This window comes from Electrona antarctica, assembly GCF_951216825.1.
Source record: "Electrona antarctica genome assembly, chromosome: 6".
Lineage (NCBI taxonomy): Eukaryota > Metazoa > Chordata > Actinopteri > Myctophiformes > Myctophidae > Electrona > Electrona antarctica.
Genome location: NC_136811.1, coordinates 35090970 through 35110990, shown reverse-complemented (window position 1 = coordinate 35110990; position 20021 = coordinate 35090970). Strand labels below are relative to the sequence as shown.

The following is a 20021-nucleotide window of genomic DNA, read 5'->3' as shown; positions in this document are numbered from 1 at the left end:
CTCTTCATCCACGTCTACTTTGATCCTCCCTCCTTGACGTAAGTGAGACAAATTCACAGTTAGAGTGAGTCATAATCAAATCTACCACAAGATAAAGTAGGTCAGCTGCAAGATGGGCTTGATGAGAAGAAAGGAAGAATGGTAGGAAAATCTGCTCCATTTCAGCATAATGGAATTAATTGGAGCATATATCAGCTTCAATTGATTTCACCCGATTTCCTGGCCCAAAAGCCTATACATTAAACCAAAAAAGAACATTAACAATAAAGAAAAATGCCATTTGCACATGAGATCCAAAGATTTTGCCACAATACTTAATTCAAGTTATTATGAACTGCAAATTTTCATCCATCCCAGCAACTGGATGCAGGTACACAAAATCCATGCAGGTTAAATGATCCATTTGTAACTCAGAGAGTGTATGAATGTAACCAAAATGATCCATCTGAGTTAAATTAACACTGAGGATTTTACTGTGTACATATATATCTGACTGTACACCCTCCCAGTGGAAAACAGCCTTCATTATCATCTAAGAAGTCTGACAAAGAATGCTAAAGCTTTTATTGTGTGTGTGAGAAAGTAGAAATACACTTGGTCTCCCTCAATGCCACTGCTAACCCCATTGAGGCACAGGGCAGCGCAGCACCAATGGTAAAGGAGGCTAATTACCCCTAGTATCTCCCACACTCCAGGGAGGAGAGGGTCATTCAGAGGACAGGCATGTGAAACATTCCTGCAGACTACTGCTGCTGCAACTCCCCACTGGTCCAGTCCTCCCTCGTCGCCCTCCACCTCTTCTTCCAACACCTCCTTCTTCTCCTCTTCTTCCTTACCCTCCTCCCTTCCTTCTCTTGCCCTTCTCCTACCCCTCTTCCCTCCTCATCTCTACCTTCCACTATACAGTATCACATTCTCGCCCATATGCCTTGGCTCCCTTTTAATCAGTCAATCAGCTGTGCAGTGCAGTGTGTCTCGGCGTCAAGTGTCGGTTCAACTGAGTGTACAACAATTAAGGGTTTATTACTAATGTGTTTTAAATTGCTTGGGTTGGGAAGAGGTGAACATTTTAACATTATCTCCATGTGTTTATGATGAATTGAAAACAGTGGACCCTCTTGTAAACAAGTGTAATGCTTTATGGTGTTGTCCACTCACAGTTAACAGTTTTTGTATCGAGTTGTGCTTGAAATGTACTGTAAGTCTGCAAACTGTTAATAAATACTTCAATCAATCAATCAATCATCATACATTCATTAAAATAGGTTTAAACGGTTTCATATGCCCTGCAAGGTGAAAAGAAACAATATCTTCCATGCTTGTGTTACATAATGATGCATTAAAAGGAACCCTGCAGGCTAATAAGACAAATATGCCTTAATAAATTATACTTGCCCTCTATGAAAAATAAAAACACCTTAAATATTGTATTTCTTTCATAAAAAGATAATCTTTCACTCAATAGGAACTGCTCCCGTCGCAAGTTGATGATGTCTATGTCCATGTGTGGTCTAGCCCTATGGAATATATTGAATGCATGTGCTAATAAGTATGTTTCTCTTCTCTGCTTCTTGAGAAAGAAATACTGTCTATTTTCAGTGCCTGTGTATTTGATCATATTGTTGAACTATAGACCAAATTTTGCGTGATGAATAAAGTGCATTGACTGAACTGAATTGTATACTCTTCCTAACTAGGATGCAACTTTGAGACCCAATGAAGAAGTAGGGTTAGCCTTTTGGCCTAATGTTGGTCTTACACTGAATTAAACAACGTTGTAATCTGCTGTGGTGCAGGGTCCACAAATATTGTATTTGACCTTTATTTACAGGTGAAATCCCATTGAGATATATAAGATCGCTTTTATGAGCAAACCCTATCCAGGGTAGCAGCAGTACAAATTTGCAATTTACACAATAAACAAACATTTACATAAAAACAAACATTATGAAAGAAAAAAAAACTGACATTAGGCAAGATAAATAATAGCACACTTATTAAAACCATGTATGTAGGGAAGCAGGTTCACTGACCGATGGAGTCTGACATCAGATCGGATTAAACTTTGCAATGCCGTGTTCAAGTCTTTAACTTGATATCTGTCTGCAAGTGATTCCAAGCTGCATGTAGGCTTGTTTGGCAAGTTCAGTTTGAGCTTTAGGGACAGAAAGTAACGGAGTTGCTTGAACATAAACTGTAGTTACTGGGTTCGGTGTTATATATGCACAAGGTATGAGAGGGAAGCAAACCAGGGATGAATAAGCAGATACCGTATAAAATATTTGGTTGGACATATCCTGTGAACATGAGGCAAAAATGTGTAAATAGTTGGTTTTGTATTATTTCTGAATCCTAAAATAAAGCGGGTGCTACTGTCAACTGCCATATTCAATGTAATTTCTCAGTTCTATATTTATGGGAAATAACACAATGTATTCATACGATCAGAGAATATGCTGAGCCAAACAATGGTAAATGTAAACATCAAAGGGAAAATGAAATGGCCAGAAAAGTCAGACAGCAATTTCCTCAGTCTCAGTGCATGTCATCTTTGAGGACTTATTTATTGGTGCAATACATCTTTTTTGCTGGCTGCTGCACAAGCAGCAACAGGATGAGAGGGCGAGAGCATCTTTAGAGGGGATAGCTTTCCATCAAACTTCCTTTCAAAGCAGCATTAGATTTTCTAAAGGCTTGTGTCTGACCTATTTAGCAGCCAACAAAGAAAACCCATCTTCTTGATTGATGGATGGTTGCCATGGTTTTTTCTTTTTCTCTCTCTCTCTCTCTCTCTGTCTCTCTCTCTCTCTCTTTTTAAATTGAGCATCCGACGGCAAGGAAAATTGGGACACAACCATATTCTCTGGTCTGGAACCACATATTGCAACCCATTCTATAGCTATCTTATGCCTGCACCATAAAATAAACAAAATAAATCTATAATGGCTAAACAATAATATACTTAGCAAGTTAAATTAGTTGTAATTATTTTAAAAAATATATAAAAGCACTATATAAATATATTATACTATATAAATATAATGCTTAATTTTATGAAGAGTGCAGTATTTTCCACCCTTGGCTGATTGACTTTTATTTTTCAGACTTTCATTGTAGGGTAACACTTTCTAAAAGCCATCTAAAAATATCTAGCGAATCTGTAGTTGCCTTTATTACAATAATAATATATAAACAAAAAGAAAATCGTTTTTTTATGTGATCATCAATGTGTATAGATGTGCTATGTCTATTGTACAAAGTACACAAATCTGAGTCAAGGCCAAGGGGGTGAGACCTAGCTGACACCAGAACAATTTGAGTGAGGGCCCAAACCTTCATACAAATTGTCTAGCTATAATACAAAATGAAATTGAAGTAATCTACAAATTTAGATGAGGCTCTTTTGTGTCAACCAGAGGTTTTTGCTCCTCTTCTACCAGGCATGCCGTAGTTGAGAGCATTCTGCGCCTTGTGGACCGGTATGGCATGCAGTATTAGTTTGGTTTGGCAATAACCTAGGCCTACAGCTGAAAGCCCAGATTACCATGCAGCTTATACAAAGACCTGAAAATCATGGGGGTCAGGCAGCATCCCACTCTCATGGATGTCTGTCATGAGACTATCATCAGACAAACCCAGAAGATTATTTTAAACCCCACCCATGTCCCCCACCCTGAATAACAGCTAGACTATTCAGAGTCTGATTGTGCTAGCGGAACCTCCTTAAGCACTCCTTTGTCTCCCTGTCCATCAAAGGCCTACCTAAATGACAAGCTAGCCAGAGCCAAACCTGTGACGCTGCCTGTATTTGAATGTGTTTTAAATGTACATGTGAACATGGTGGTTTTATGTTGATTACTGCACACTATTATGTCAACTGTGTCATTTAGAGGGGAATATGCAATGAATTTCAATAAATTGTATTTTAACAGAAAGGCCTGTGGCCTTGCTGATACTCTTTTGCTAGAGTGCAGAATTATTTTTGGAAAAGTATTAAAACTTTATTTATGATGGGTTTTTTAAAATTCATTGTTATAAATCAATAGGTAAATAGCTACATAATAATCATTATGCAGCATTAATAAACGTCTCAAATCACTTACTGAATCTATTTCATGATGCGAGTACACACGTTGAAATGAGCAGTGGTTACAAACATTTTAGAATGTCTTTTGTTAATTATAACAAACCAAATTCTGCCTTCAGTACACACATAACCTAGAAAGGTACTACTGTGAGATCAGATTATCAAGAAGACAGCTATATATCTGTCTGTCACCTTCTTGTGGATTGATATTATCCACTATTAAGAAGGTGATTATTCTATAGGTGGGTTCTTGTAATTTGCAGTCATCAGAATACAACAGAAGTGTTAACTAGTTGTAATTTTGACTTCAGGATTCTCTTGTTTTTATCAGTTGAGTCTTTCGGCGCAGTTGAAAGTCAGTTTAAATAAATGGGGGAAATTCTAAATCTATATGGTCTATGCCTATGGTAAAACCAACATTTGTGCTTTAAAATCAGTTACACATTACACCTTGCACATGCATGCAAACAAGGAAACAGGACTTTCATCTATGGATGAACGATATCCTCTATGCTCCAGCGTAAATTTAAGTTAGTCATCTGATTTGCTAGAACCATATGCAGCTGTGAGAGATTAGAGTTAATCGAATCCTTTAGGCCTGGGCCATGGCTCAGTGGTCCAGGCACCTTGGCTGGTAATCCAGTCTGGCAGTGTGCCGCAGGTTCGACTCCCAATCCCGACGGCCTTCACTGCATGTCTTCCCCCCATCTCTCTCCCCATTTCCTGTCAGCCTACTGTCTATCCATCTATAAAAAATATAAAATAAAGGCAAAAGCCACAAAAAAACACACACACACACACACACACACACACACACACACACACACACACACACAAAAAATTAATCCTTTACCATACTGTACATCATTTTTTTTTATTGATTTTAATTTCAGACAGATTTCAGAGAAAAAAAACATGCAATGTACAATATCATTGTACAATATCTGACGTTCGTTATCCAAAACAATGAAACAACAACAACACACAACAAGCTAGCGCTTACATCATACTTCACTACCATACCTGCTGAAGAAGTTGTTTGTGTATGGTTGGATCTATGCCTTGATATTTTTTTGTATTGAATCATGTAACTTCAATGTAATATATGCATAAATTCTCACACACACACACACACACACACACACACACACACACACACACACACACACACACACACACACACAGACACACACACACACACACACACACACACACACACACACACACACACACACACACACACACACACACACACACACACACACACACACACACACACACACAAACTTGATGTCATTCACAGGCAAAGATATTGTGTAAGAGCCTTTTGAGCCATGTATCTATTTGATGCTGTTACTGCAGAGCTTGTCAATCAAGGCCTAGGTTGCCATGGTTACAGGTAGGGTATCATCCTCGCTGTCGGTAACCAGTAGCGTCTATTCAAGTGTAAAAACATATAGTAAATAGTAACATGACAGTAAACATTTCCCTCACCTTCATTGCAGATGAAGGACAGCTTATGATCACAGCTCAGTTCATACCATTTCTTTGTGGAGAGGTTTACTGCCACACATGTATGTGTGAGATTTGGTTGTTCATCTGCCCAGTAACTCACATTATTGAATTTGGTAGACGAATGCCATTCCAAAGCAAATCGTCTCAAGCCAATGTATGAATGTCCTCCACGTTCCATCAGCTCATGTACAACTTTATTCTCACTTGGGGTCTGAATCAAAGCCAAATCTGTGTGATTCGCTCTACAGTAACTCCAGGCTCCCTTGAATGGCAAGATGGTATGTTTGCAGTTCCGTTCTAGTCCTGGAAGATGAGATTCATTAGTGGGTATTATTTAAAAACAAGAAGCACACACGTTTGATCACAATAATTGAAATACTCACAAGTGTCTTTCACAGTTGAAGTGCCTCCACCGCCCACTGGATCATTATTTTTCAATAAGAAATATTTCCAATATGCAATCCTATCCAGGTCAGCTTTTTGAGGGATGGTGTCCTCTCATTCATTATGGACAGTTGTGTTTCATCCTCTACTGTGGCCAAGTCAGTGTTCTTATCAGTAGCTCTGTGCCTCAAGCTAGGTCTTTCTGTGGTCAACAAAATTATAGTCACGGCAGAAAGAAGAGATGATGCCGAACCCTGAGGAGAGAAGGAGTAACCTATAGTTGCTATCAGACAGAAATCTCTTATATTTTACCCTTTTGTGTTTTTTCCAAAAGTTTATATCAGTAAACCAATAATCAAATTCTCATAAACAACAAAAAATACACAAATCAAATGTTACACTAACCACATAACTACCTTACAACCTTACCTTGTATATTTAGTTATGAATACCACTGTAACTAACAACTACAGCAAAATATGTCCTCTGTGTTAACCAAGCAAGAATAATATAATTAAATAGAATTAAAAGTATTAATAGTTTTGAATACAGCTCATGGTACAAACCTACTGTACCTGACATCATGTCAACTATCTTCCAAATCATACATAGCAACTATATGCTTTGGAAAATGATCTATGCCATAGTTTAATTTATTTGTTGAGGAACCCTTTGGTTTCCATACATTTTTGATTTGAATATATACTATACTATACTATACTATACTATACTATACTATACTATACTATACTATACTATACTATACTATACTATACTATACAGAGATATGACTTAAAAAAGATAATCCAGCAGTGCAGTGAAAGTTATGTTGTTTTAATGCTGTTCAATGACAGATTGACTTGAAGTCTAGCCAAAAATAATAATACCTACAGAAAATATAGCTTTATCCATAGCTTAATAATGGTTGAACTTGAAGGTGTATGTGTGTTTGCATAAATAGCACCATCTGGTCATTCTTTTCAAAATGTAACAGCAGTAAAAGCATATCCTGAGTTACCGTCCATGCAATACCAACCGTTAGTATGGTCTCATTGGTCTGAGAAGCAAACCTCACCTGACACTAGAAGCAATAGCAGAATCATCTTCCCAACACTACTCTGAACATTCACAAGAAACTGAATCACCTAGGTCCTAGATAAGAGATACCAGATAGTTAAAATGTTTTGATAGATAGTATCGATATCATGTAACACATGTATTATCCATTTCAAATTCAATGAAAGAGGCAAAATGATTAATTGGCTTAATTATTCACATTAATGATTAGGTCTTTCGAATAAAATCAATGGCTTGTCAGAGTTCCGAATTTCAGAGTGAAAAACAAAGCTCATCGCTTGTGTTTTTGTTAAAATAACATGCCATAAACTCATCATCATCTTCATGCACTGTAAAATGCACTGTAAAAGATCTTATAACTAGAGCAGGTTATTTTCAATAATGTACATCAAAGTTGAAAATATCCGGAGATTGAGCTCTACCGTATACTCTTGTATAATGGTATAAAGATTCTCAGGTAGCCTACAGTGAGACCTCTTCAGAGTTATAAGCTTTTCTCACATGTAAATTCTTGATTACTTTTGTACAGCACTTCGGTCAGTGCCTGTTTTAAAATGGTCTTACATACTTACTATATGCTATCATGCAAACTGAAGACATTTGCAAATGTATTTAGGGACATTTTCTAAACACAAACTATACTACACGTCATGTTTTGGTACTGTAATTGTGATGTTTGGGATTCATTCAAAGATGCTCAAGTAGCCAACACAAGGAATTTGTATTGATGTTGTATTGTATTTGATTGAGTATTTATGGTCCAACATCATCAATACAATAAGAGCAGCTTGGATTCGGTAATTTAAACTGTGGCCATCTTCAAAAGGACAACTTGACAAATGGAGGCTGGAGCTCTAGCTCCTCTCACAGCTCCGTCTAGACAGCTGCTAAATGTTGACCATGTACTTAATTATTTAAAGAGTGTAAACAATGCTACAGAGCCATGTGCAACTGAAATAATCTACCAGTGTCCACTAGGCACGTAAAGAACAAATGTAGTGTATTAGTCAAATATATGAATGTATTCCCATTTACGATGCTTAGTAATGATGAATTCATAATGCTGACTATGAAACGTGATTCTCATATTATTGATGAATTGATGAAGATAACTATATGACTGCGATTATACTTTTCTTATACATTTCCTGTTACCATTCTTGGATTGAATTGTCCCTTGGACATTTTAATTTGATTTACAAAATACATTTTGTAATGTGATGGGGTAACCCATAAATATATCTTGCTGTGTAGATAAAAATATGTATAAATGTATGATATCATTCCATATAGACAAAGATAAAGAAACAAATTATTTTTGAGAAATGTCTTATTCAAAACATTAGAATTAAGCACAAATTCTTCACAAATTTGCTTTTGTTATAACAATATATCCCTGCTCCCAGATTGTAAGATTGTAATTCTGAACCAACTTTGAATTTAAATGATGCATCCTTGCAAATGTGAGTTTGTATGGAACTTGTGACGTGTGCGCGTGTGGCGTTGTATGCAAAGGTGAGTCACAAAACAAGCACTTGAACATTAATCTCACACGGCCTGTCGGAAATAATCAACCTTAACAACAGAGTTCAGGGGACCAAAAGATAACCTCTGTGTCTGTGATGCCCACTGACAAATGTTTTTTTAAGATAAAAATGTCATCAATTAAAACTCTCTCCTAAAACAAGTCTGGACTGTATCTTTTCTTTTGGTGCTGTGGTGATGTGTGCCAGACTTTGCTAAGCCTGGCTTGTAACTTCTTTGTGACCACAGTATTATTGAATGGTCATTTCACCAAATATTATTGATTTATAAGGTCCTACCAAGGCAAATAGAAGTAACTGTTTATGTATGATTTAAATAGGCATGATGGGTTTATATTATTTATTTTAGTTATTTTATTTTAGGTAGGATAGGTACACCTTTACACAACTCCCTGTTTCACTTGCTCTTTGAAATTGTTGGCCAGTATTCTTGTAATTTTACAGATGCCCAAAAGCTGTTAAAATAAAATATCATGCACAAATGCATTTGTTTTTAATAAAAATCCGTTTTGAAATCCTGGACTAACAAATATGGATCCTCGCAGTAGGCTGATGGCAACACCTTGTGGAAGATCTCAGGCACTGCGGTCTCAAAGCTTGATATTGGACTGAAAGTGATTTGACATACAGGTAAATATAAACCAATTCTAACTATCAGGATGCTATCTTTACTAAACCTAAGGCTCAACTTTTAATTAAATAACAACAACAACAACAACAACACACAAGTCATGTTTCACTTGTATTTATTTATACTATAATATATTGATATTCCTATTTTCATGAAAGATATGCATGGCTATTTACATATTGCAATGTTGCCAGTGGAAGAAACAGACATTTCAATCAAATAGATGAGTAATATGAAATAAGTGCTGTGCTCAAAGCCCAGAAAGTTCTATACAAAAGTTTCTTAAAAAGTGGAAGTTGAAAAAAACAGTAAAAACACAAAGCATGTAAAAGCATGAAGCATGATTGCTTTTTTTTTTTTTTACATGTACAGTACTACTCCCATTACATGATGTAGCCCATACATGACGATCTAGGATACTGTGTGGCTTTTGAGTTGGTTGGTAGCTGTTCCATAACACCATGTGCAAATGTAGTGTTGCTAAAATGGCGTTATTATCTCCCCATAATGAGGCATTGTATACTGTAGGCAGTTGACAGGGGATTAAACACAACCCCTCAGAAATAAAAAACCTCCAACACTATACAGATAAAACACTTCACATATTTTTATATACAGCATATACAACTGTAATGCTTATATATATATTTATATATCTATATAAATAATGGTTTCCCAAGGCAAAGGGAATAGGAACCATGTCAAGTTGTTCGTTTAAGGATAGCCATGCATTAGCAGCAATCAACACACAATCATATATACAGTTTCTGATAGTTTGCCTGTCTTAAACATTTATTGGTCTAAATATTGGACCAAGTAAGGGCGCGCACATCAACTTCTAACATGCTCTCAATATGGTATGGTACTGTTTCTCACATTCACACTGCTCATTAGCAAATACACTTTAGAATGAAATGGCTTTTAGAGAAAAATAAAATCAATGTGTAAAAACAAAATGGGCTTTCTTTATCCTCTCATATAGCCAAATAAGTACTCTTCTTGCTCTCAAAAATAGAAAGGTGCCTCTAACTCTGAAAAACAACCTTTGACACGTGTGCAACAAGCTTAAGCTGTCTATTTTGTCTATACATGCAGTACATTTCAGATTCGATCATTGTAATAACTTTACAATACATTCCAGAAAGAAAAAAAATCAATGGATTGGTCAAATGTGGTGGGCAAGGGAATATGAGGCAGATTCTGTTGGTGGTGGTCGTGACTGTAGGGAGGAAATACTGTCCTTTAGTCAAAGGAGATGAGGTGAGAATAGAACCCTGCCCTTCAGAACCCTTTTAAGGGTGCACTTTGAAGGAGAGCAGTTCCTCTGAGTGCATGTTGTTCAGAGAGCGCAGATCAGGTAGCTTGAGCAGTAGCTTAGTGAAGGTGGTGGCTGATTCCTCACCATGGTTCTTCATGACCAGGTTGCGCAGTGCCCGGATCAGATTGTCCTGCAGAGTCTCCACTGAGTTTAGATCCCGGATCCCTGAGCGATCTAATCCAAGGACAAAGAGGAAAAGTCAATATTGGTGAACAATTGATGAATTGATTTTCAAATTTCACATCAACTACTTTGTACAAAATACATTTAATCAACAAAAGTAAAAGCCCGTAATTTCCCTAGTATTTTTGCTTTTTCCTTCAATAATGCTGCCACACAGCTGTCAAATACAATCAAACCATTTACATGAAGCAGTGGCGTGCACAGATAGACACTAGGTGGTGCTAGAGCACCTGCACTTTGCCCTCTGGACAGCAGTGTGCCCTTTTGAATTTGTTTATTTATTTTTGTACAGTGTACACTGTACAGTATGTGGACCATGGTGACATGACCAATTCTTGATAAAAAGCTTCTAATATATTATTTATGCCCCAAAATCTATAAATCTCACACTATTAAGGCAAACGGTCGGTTCCACGTGCTGCACAAGGTGCCCTTTTTCACTTGAGCACCTGCCCCTCTAAATGTCTGTGCACGCCACTGACACGAAGACATGTAAATGCTCAACCATGTATGTTTGGTCACATACAACTATAATTATAACACACACACTATTTGTCTACATTTATGTTCCAGTATCCTTACCAGCTGAGACGAGCACTACAGCTGTAAAGAGGCTCATCTCGTCCTGGTCTAGCCGCAGTGCTGCCAGCTTCTCACTGAACTCGCACATGGAGTTGAGCAGCTCGCCGGCTCCTACCGACCGCAGCGTCTCCAGGCTGTATGACTTGCCACTTAGGAAGGTCACTGTTCGCTCTGCCATGTTGAACAGAGAGGCAAAGCGCACCATCAGCACCTACACATGAAGGGGAAGGGCCAAAAGAGAGCAAGAGCGTGTTATATGGGTCATGTTTTGACGTAATGGTAAGAAAAATAAAAAAGGACATGTAAAGACTCTTTCATTTCCACTGATTGACTGAATCAATCTGATACAAGAGAGCTACAGTTGAAGCTATATTCAGAAGCCAGTTCAAGCCACATCACTAACTGAATATTTCAAAAGGTCCCTTGTACGGTCTCAAAGCATGCACAAAATAACATATTTTTAGGCACTGCATGTTTGCTTTCTTACCTCAAAAGTCCCAGCTTTTAGCAAGCTGACCTGGTCATGCTCAGGTAGGTCACGGAAGCCTGGGATCCTCTTGGCAAAGTCCACAACCTCCCGCACAGCAGGAGTGAAGCTCATGGAAAACTCCTCCCAGATCTCTTCTCTGAGCATGTGTGGGTCCACAAAGGGTGAGTCATTCATAAGACATACCTGGACAAACAGACAGCAGAGCTATCAGCACTGGTGAAATGCCTCAATACAATTCATACCCATGTAATTCCTTCTAGCAAACCATGCATCTATAGTAGATTCATTTGTAAAGTTTCTAGAAGTCTTGCCGAGACCCACCACGTGTGCTCGCTGGTCCACACTGCTGGTTGGTCCATTGTAACCACTGAAGACGGTTGGTGTATTCATGTTGTGCTGCCTCTGTTGAAGGCTGTGGCCGTCTTCTGGTACCTCACAGCTCAGGCTACTGTTCAGATGAGGCTGTTGGTGAACTCTCCTCTCTTCCCTGTAGGCAGCATTAGTGATGTGTTGGCCATTGCTGTTGGGACCATGCTGGAAACTCCCCACGCTGACGTCATTCCAGTGGTTCCAGTTCCCTTGCTGCATGCCCATACGGCTGTTGCTTGGGGTCTCCTCGGCAACTGGCACCGGCGAGGGGTAGCCCTGGACCTGTCGTGGCGACTCCTTTTGGCCATAAGCGAACACGTCATGGCATTGCCTGGGCGCCTCATCCTCGCCGCTGTCCGAAGCGCAGGAGGAGGAGGAGCTACTGTTGGTGTCCATGGAAACCACAGACTCAGAGTCCTGGGGACACTGTGGAGACGAGGGATTGGAGTACAAGCCGGAGGAAGGGGAAGATGTGCTGCAGTCGTTGGGCGAGCTCTGGCGGCCTTGGAGCATGCTGTGTAGTTGAGTGTTGTTGCTCATCATGTTGTTCATGGCATTTTGCATCTCCAGCAGCATCCTCTGCTTTTCTCTCTTTGGGATGCGGCCAAATCTGACAGCTGGAAAGGTCAATAATGACATTCGTTGATTGCCAGCATTACAAGGAGCATTCTTTCACCACCCTGTCCTTCCTGGCATGACCTGGTGTAAGCCCCCTGAGGGGTCTCCGACCTCTCTCTTTCCCTAAAACATGTCATTTCTTTTACTCTCATATAAACAAAATATAATAATATTCTCACCATCTCTGGACATGCCAACAGCCAAACACTTCTTGAAACGACACTGCTGGCAACGGTTCCTGTTGATCCTCATGACGGTGCAGTTTTCCATCTTCAGACACTTCTTATACTGGATGTTCTGCTGAATACTTCTCCGGAAGAAACCCTGGAGAACCCAAGAGATTCACGCATGCCATTTAGCCTTAGTATTTAGTAGTAGTAGGCTATTTAAGTAGTTCAGTGAATGAATCAAACTAGTAGAATGGCTTTTCAGCATTCCAGGGGTGACAGAGCTTGTCTCACCTTGCAGCCCTCGCAGGCATGGACACCATAGTGGAATCCTGAGGCGACATCACCACACACCTTGCACAACAGCACCATTCCATTGATTTCTGCAAAAGAAGGTGAACCACTCAATCAATTTCCAAGGTAGTGAAAAGGTACATGAGAAATATTCTTTGTTTATTTCCTGAACATTGATTGCTTGAGTTGACTTAAATACATAATTCTTCTTCTTACTGGTGATACTGCTCTTAGTAGAGGTAGATGAACGTCCGGTCTTCTCCACGCCATGGCTTCGCTGCTTTGCAGGGGGGGCGATGTCCACCAGAATGCCCACAGCCCGACTGGGCAACGAGGGGCGTGGATGGGTTGGAGAGGTTGACTGGTAGCTGCTATTAGAGCTTTCGCTCATACAGGACTCTGGGCTGGAGGCAGAGCCAGAGGAGATGTAGGCTATGACGCCTCCTACAGAAGAACACATGAAACAGTGACGATTAGTTGTAAATTATTTTTTCTCTCTGTGTCTTATTGATCCATTATTGATCCAACTACAAACTAGACGTCCTTCAGATTCAAGAAATTACATTATGTGACAAACTCTGTTCAGCATCTCAAGGCTGAAGGCAATGAATGACTTGTTTTAATTAATAGGCTCATTAAAGCAACAACAAAATCTGCACTCTTTCACTACAATGGCATTGTGGCACATTTCTGGCTAAAATAAATGCTTGCTTATTTCTTCCACAATGACACATTCAATGTACAATAAACGTTCACAATCAAACAAATGAAAAAGGCTATTCTTCAGATAATCATTGATATGCCTTAATTGGAGTTCAAAACGGTTTATATGTTGTTTTGTTAACCCCTGCTTAATGGAATCCAAGATAAAGGAGCCCCTGGAGTTCTATACTATGGGATTGTGCTTCCCTGCCTGTATGTGCACACCTACCGACTTTCAGACTAGGGGCTCGTTCGGAAATAGCGCACTCTGCAATGCAAACTAATAGGCGAGTGCGCTCCGGTGAGGTATTTACGAACGCGCCCTAGGTCAGTGCAGCAGTACAGCAGCAGAACAGTTATAGTTAAACATCCACTGACTGATTGATTATGTAATATTTGCCAAGCAAACCATTTCCGTCACAATTAACAGGAATTCAGTAAATGTGTGTGCACCAATTTGACATGGAATAAGAATTATCCTTTGTCACGAAAGAAATATGATTCTTAATAGTAGGCTACACAACCAGATATGTGTACTTTTGTGTAGTATATGACATGGTATATTGACGTGGACGGTGGTAAGGCACTTGTTGATTAACGTAATCTGAAAGATTGGAATTTGGAAGGTAAACTTGGAAGGTAAAAAGGGCATGCAAAAATGTTGCATTTTTTCCACATACATATAGGTCCACTGTAAAAACTGGCCGTTGATTACCTAACCCGTCCCCATGATCACTCGTTAACCGCCCCACACCCACACGTGGACCTGTCATGTATTCTGTTAAAGAGGAACACATCTAGGTCACACAGGGACCCCGTCTCACGTGGACCTGCAGTCTGCCCCTGCACCAGGACGCACCGAACTGCAATGACCGCGTCACCGCCTCCAGTGGACCAATCAGAAGAGAGTCCCGAGTAGCGCGTATGTACACAGAGACCTTATACTCATAGAGACACATGGCTATGCTTCGTGCTCCATGTGAGCGAAGGGGAATGCGGAACGCTGTTGTTGTGTCGAATGCCCATATATAGCACAGATGGTACTCCTAACCCATTTAATGGCCCCACACAATACCAGCGACCGAACTATATTTCAACGTTTGTTTCCAGCGTTAGTTATTTTTAACTCGAAGTGACAGGTTCAACGTGCCACAAAGACAAAGAGAATCCAGAAACAAAATGTTGAACATCAAAGGACGATGAATGAAATGAAAACCCATGCATGATACTATGTAGCGAAGCACGTCAAATATCCTCCTGGGTGCAGAACTGACACCAAGATATACATTCTAACCAGTGCTGTAGTCTAGTAAGTTACTCTAGTAGGGTTTTAAATTTTGATTCTTTTTTTGTGCAGCCTTGTACACACCTGTCTAACCTAGAAGAACATCTGTAACTCCATGTAGGCCTACATTTGTTTTTGTAGCTGAGAAATATTGTTTTCTTACCAGGCTTTGCTGTTCCAATGTCTTCAGGCATCTCTGAACTGGAAATCTTCAAATTACTTGTGTTGACTGTTGGATGAACTCAACTGCTGCCTGTCACGATTTCGCCAGTGTCACAAGTCGAAACTAATACTGCGAATTTGTGCGAGGTTGCTCACACAGTGCATTCAGTGTTAGTTATAATCTCAAATTCAGAGCCCCTGTTTTGAGATCATAACATTTTATGTTATAGAATAGTCATTACTTCAAATTTCAATTAAAAAAAAAGTCTTTAGACCAGATCCAGGGTATTCTTCAAAGCATCAAACAAACTCCAAGCCTTGTTTTCAGCCTTCAACACAACCTTGACGAATATAGAGAGTAGTTATGCTGGAAAAATCTTCCACGGCAAATTGTGTTGCTGCTCCGAAGAGAGTCTCTTGTTGTATGAGTATGATGATGATCCGGTACTAGGTATTCAAGTCAGAACTAAATGTTCTCAATGTGTTTCTCGGCCACTCCCCTTTGCCTGGCCGCTCAAGTCACTTTAACCCAGTGACACACTTTTCAGACACTGGAGGCGGAGTCACGGTCACGCGGTCACGTTGCAAGGCACGCACGCACGTATGTATGCGAAGCAACAGCAGAACCCAGCAAGACAAATACATCAACGTGAGGCTGCTGTTCGAAAGACATGGCCACATGTTGCGGCTGTCAAATAAAACGTGAATTTTTGGTGCATGAGATACATATATATATATATATCTGCGGTCGAATAAAGATGAAATACCTGCTGTAGCAGTAATTAACAGATATATATCCCAATGACTAACTTTCCCAAAACTGACAATTGCGTTTCAAGACCTAGTGTATTTCACGTCAATTTCATGTTCTCTGCCCATCTACTGATTAATAACGTCCTCACCTCACCTATACTGTGTGATATCTTCATATCTAAAAACTGTTGATTCAGCTACTAGTTAACACAGTTGTAAACACTAAAGAGTCAACTGTCCAGTGTAACGGACCCACAATGGAGGGTTCCAATTGTCACAATGTGTTGTCCCTAAGGCTTTTATTTTGAAAGGCTTTCTGTCCAAATGTCAGGTCTCAGGCCTTATTTTGATTGTTTCCTGTACAAACTGGTACTGATTACACAGATCAAGATCACCTGTGTGGTGCTGACACCCAGTATGGGGCTAGAAGGAGGCATTAGCTCATAAAACTGTCACTTGCCCACCTCGCTGGTAGAGGAACAGATATTGCCAGATTTGCCACAAGAGAGGAATGGCAAACATGGAGAAGTTTATTTGAGGAAGGGAAGGACGGACGGACGGACGGACGGTCAGACCGCAAAGGAAGGACGGATGGCCCAAACGAGCCCTGGAACAGAACAGTTTTGCACAAGCCACTTTAGCACCGAGCTGGAAAGGGGAAAAAGGTGATACTTTTATTGTTGGTCAATCTTGTATGAGGGATATTGGTAATTAGTCTTATTGTTGTATGTATTGTCTGAGGGTTATTTATTTCTATATTGCATGTTGATGTGATGGATTAAATATCGTATAGTTTTGTGATGTATATTATGCTCATGGATGTTATGGAATATGTATATTATGCCTTTTGATTATGGAATGTTGCAGTATATTGATGTAGCCTATGTATGTTATGTCATTTTTCCAGTTTCTACGTTGGGTTCTGAATAAAGAGAAACGTCAAACTCATCAGTCGGCTTTACCCAATTATTATCCAGCCGGTCCGCTACAGTAGAAACTTTACCCAAGGACTGCAACTCTTCACCACTCATCTACACTGGAGCTCAAACTATGCCATCAGGCCTGCAACACATCGGACAGTCAAATGAATCTGGTGAACGGTTACATTAACACAAACACTACAACTGCAGGACAGAACATTACACTGTCAGGAGACGGAACATATATGGACATATTGTATATAAGGGTTCTTGAATTTAATTTCAGTTAATGGTTTACATGCAAAGATTATGGTGTTTTACAGTGAGATTGTAATACAGTGATTTAAGGTCCATATTTGTTTTTGTGTTGCATTTATTTATGGTTATTATATTCAAGGTCTTTATTTTCAGTCACACCCATAGCCTGTTTTTACATTTTATTTGAAATCTAATCCAAAATGGCAGACATTAGCATGATGGTGAATGAGTCAGATGACAATGCAGGTCTAGAATTTGTTGATAATATGGTAAAAAGGCTTCTCTGCTTATATGACGAGTGGAAGGTCATTGTACGCACAGTAAGAACGCAGTTAAAGTCAAAGTCCAATGCTGAGAGCGACCTAGGAATTCTAATTGAAACACTGGTTAAGAGTAAAGAAGACATTTCGAGACTATATGATGAAATCAGAGAATACATCACACCTGATATTGGGATAAAACGACGAGTTGAGGCATGTAAATGTATTTCAGAGGACATTTTGAAAATAGAATACAAGAGGTTTCTAGAGGATGAATTTAATGGAATCTTAGTGCAAAAACGGTTTAAAGAACTGCTTGACTGTGAGCCTCACTCCTTTGGCCCTCCAACACAAATCAATTCCAGATATGGCTGTCATTCTACACCGGCTTTGGTGGTAGCCAGCCATGTGGAGGCAGCAGAGCTTGCTGCAAGGAAAGCAGAAGTAAAGAAACGGAAGGAGCAGATGAGCTGGACGGAGCAGTTTGAAGCTGGACGGATGGAGCAGATGACATGGACGGAGCAGTTTGAGCAGGAGCGGGAGCAGCAAAGGAAGCTCCAGGCTGCCGCACAGGAGCGGGAGCAGCAGAGGAAGCTCCAGGCTGCCGCACAGGAGCGGGAGCAGCAGAGGAAGCTCCAGGCTGCCGCACAGGAGCGGGAGCAGCAAAGGAAGCTCCAGGCTGCCGCACAGGAGCGGGAGCAGCAGAGGAAGCTCCAGGCTGCCGCACAGGAGCGGGAGCAGCAAAGGAAGCTCCAGGCTGCCGCACAGGAGCGGGAGCAGCAGAGGAAGCTCGAGGCTGCCGCACAGGAGCGGGAGCAGCAGAGGAAGCTCCAGGCTGCCGCACAGGAGCGGGAGCAGCAGAGGAAGCTCGAGGCTGCCGCACAGGAGCGGGAGCAGCAGAGGACGCTCCTGGCTGTCAGAGGAGCAACAAAAGGAGATCCACCACTGCCAGACACAACAGCTAGGTCGGGTGCTCCGGATCGCAAAGAGGAAAAGGGCATCGAGGAACAGCTGGAGGTGAATGAGGGAGTGGCAGCAGTGAAGCCCAAAGACTCAGCCCAGCAGGGTGCAACGGCCGTAGCCTCAGATCCCAAGAGGCCAGGGGATTCAGTTGGCGCTGGTGTTCTGCAGGTCGGAGGGGCCGAGCCTCATGCCATCCCTCAGAATCAAGTTCAAGCTGAGGGCCAGGCCCCCAAAGCAGTGGCTGCCAAGGAAGACACCCTGACTGCTTTATTAGCGACACGAGCAGCTAGAGGAGCACCACTGCAACAAGGACGACGACAACCAGTCGAAGAACGGGCATCCCTGCCCAAACAAACCAAAAGGAAACCAGCCAAGGCTGGAAGGTTCAAGGCCCAAGACACTATGCTCATCAGTCAATGCTCATCGGAAGTCAGTGCTGAGCATGTTCTCATTGGAGATGGAGTATTTAAGGTGGGAGGAAAGGTGGGAGACAGACTGCACAGCCCCTTCCTACATATTGTATTTAGAATTTTAAATGAGTATGGGGTCACGTAAATTGACAAAAATCTTTGTGATTATGCCAAGTTTTTAAATCACTATGATTTTGGTGGGAGTGTAACGGACCCACAATGGAGGGTTCCAATTGTCACAATGTGTTGTCCCTAAGGCTTTTATTTTGAAAGGCTTTCTGTCCAAATGTCAGGTCTCAGGCCTTATTTTGATTGTTTCCTGTACAAACTGGTACTGATTACACAGATCAAGATCACCTGTGTGGTGCTGACACCCAGTATGGGGCTAGAAGGAGGCATTAGCTCATAAAACTGTCACTTGCCCACCTCGCTGGTAGAGGAACAGATATTGCCAGATTTGCCACAAGAGAGGAATGGCAAACATGGAGAAGTTTATTTGAGGAAGGGAAGGACGGACGGACGGACGGACGGTCAGACCGCAAAGGAAGGACGGATGGCCCAAACGAGCCCTGGAACAGAACAGTTTTGCACAAGCCACTTTAGCACCGAGCTGGAAAGGGGAAAAAGGTGATACTTTTATTGTTGGTCAATCTTGTATGAGGGATATTGGTAATTAGTCTTGTTGTATGTATTGTCTGAGGGTTATTTATTTCTATATTGCATGTTGATGTGATGGATTAAATATCGTATAGTTTTGTGATGTATATTATGCTCATGGATGTTATGGAATATGTATATTATGCCTTTTGATTATGGAATGTTGCAGTATATTGATGTAGCCTATGTATGTTATGTCATTTTTCCAGTTTCTACGTTGGGTTCTGAATAAAGAGAAACGTCAAACTCATCAGTCGGCTTTACCCAATTATTATCCAGCCGGTCCGCTACATCCAGTCAGTCAGAGGATACCATTACCACCAGTGTGTCCAGTCATGTCATGACTGAAACACATGCATGCATCGGTAGCTGGTCTTGTGTCAAATTCCATG

General features: G+C 40.6%; 2 protein-coding genes across 3 annotated transcripts; one reads left to right on the top strand and one right to left on the bottom strand.

Annotated features, from left to right (window-relative positions):
• Positions 1–9336: 9336 nt before the first annotated feature.
• Positions 9337–15819, bottom strand: nr1d2a (nuclear receptor subfamily 1, group D, member 2a). The gene is made up of 8 exons (XM_079503527.1): positions 15410–15819; positions 13476–13703; positions 13260–13348; positions 12978–13122; positions 12133–12797; positions 11809–11994; positions 11322–11532; positions 9337–10730 (listed from the first exon to the last, which is right to left on the bottom strand). The coding sequence occupies exons 1-8, from the start codon at positions 15438–15440 to the stop codon at positions 10531–10533; spliced, it is 1755 nt and encodes a 584-aa protein (XP_079359653.1). The 5' UTR covers positions 15441–15819; the 3' UTR covers positions 9337–10530.
• Positions 15820–16528: 709 nt separating this feature from the next.
• Positions 16529–19918, top strand: LOC306924752 (uncharacterized protein). Of its 2 annotated transcripts, XR_013790207.1 has the most exons (3): positions 16529–16826; positions 17069–19599; positions 19839–19918. XR_013790207.1 is itself a non-coding variant. In XM_079503384.1 (2 exons), exon 2 carries the CDS (start codon positions 17540–17542, stop codon positions 19115–19117), a length of 1578 nt encoding a protein of 525 aa, XP_079359510.1. In that variant the 5' UTR covers positions 16529–16826; positions 17069–17539; the 3' UTR covers positions 19118–19687. The 2 variants fall into 2 exon arrangements, 1 of the variants encoding a protein (XP_079359510.1); XM_079503384.1 differs by lacking the exon at positions 19839–19918 and having other exon boundaries at positions 17069–19687.
• Positions 19919–20021: the final 103 nt, after the last annotated feature.

What these genes read in the sequence shown, in the direction of transcription:
- LOC306924752 (XM_079503384.1), top strand. Translation starts at nt 17,540, where the DNA reads ATGGCAGACATTAGCATGATGGTGAATGAGTCAGATGACAATGCAGGT.
- nr1d2a (XM_079503527.1), bottom strand. Translation starts at nt 15,440, where the DNA reads ATGCCTGAAGACATTGGAACAGCAAAGCCTG. An exon ending in TGTTGGCATGTCCAGAGATG is followed by an intron (nt 12,798 to 12,977) that starts GTGAGAATATTA and finishes TGACCTTTCCAG; the next exon opens with CTGTCAGATTTGGCCGCATC. An exon ending in TAAAAGCTGGGACTTTTGAG is followed by an intron (nt 11,533 to 11,808) that starts GTAAGAAAGCAA and finishes CTTCATGTGTAG; the next exon opens with GTGCTGATGGTGCGCTTTGC.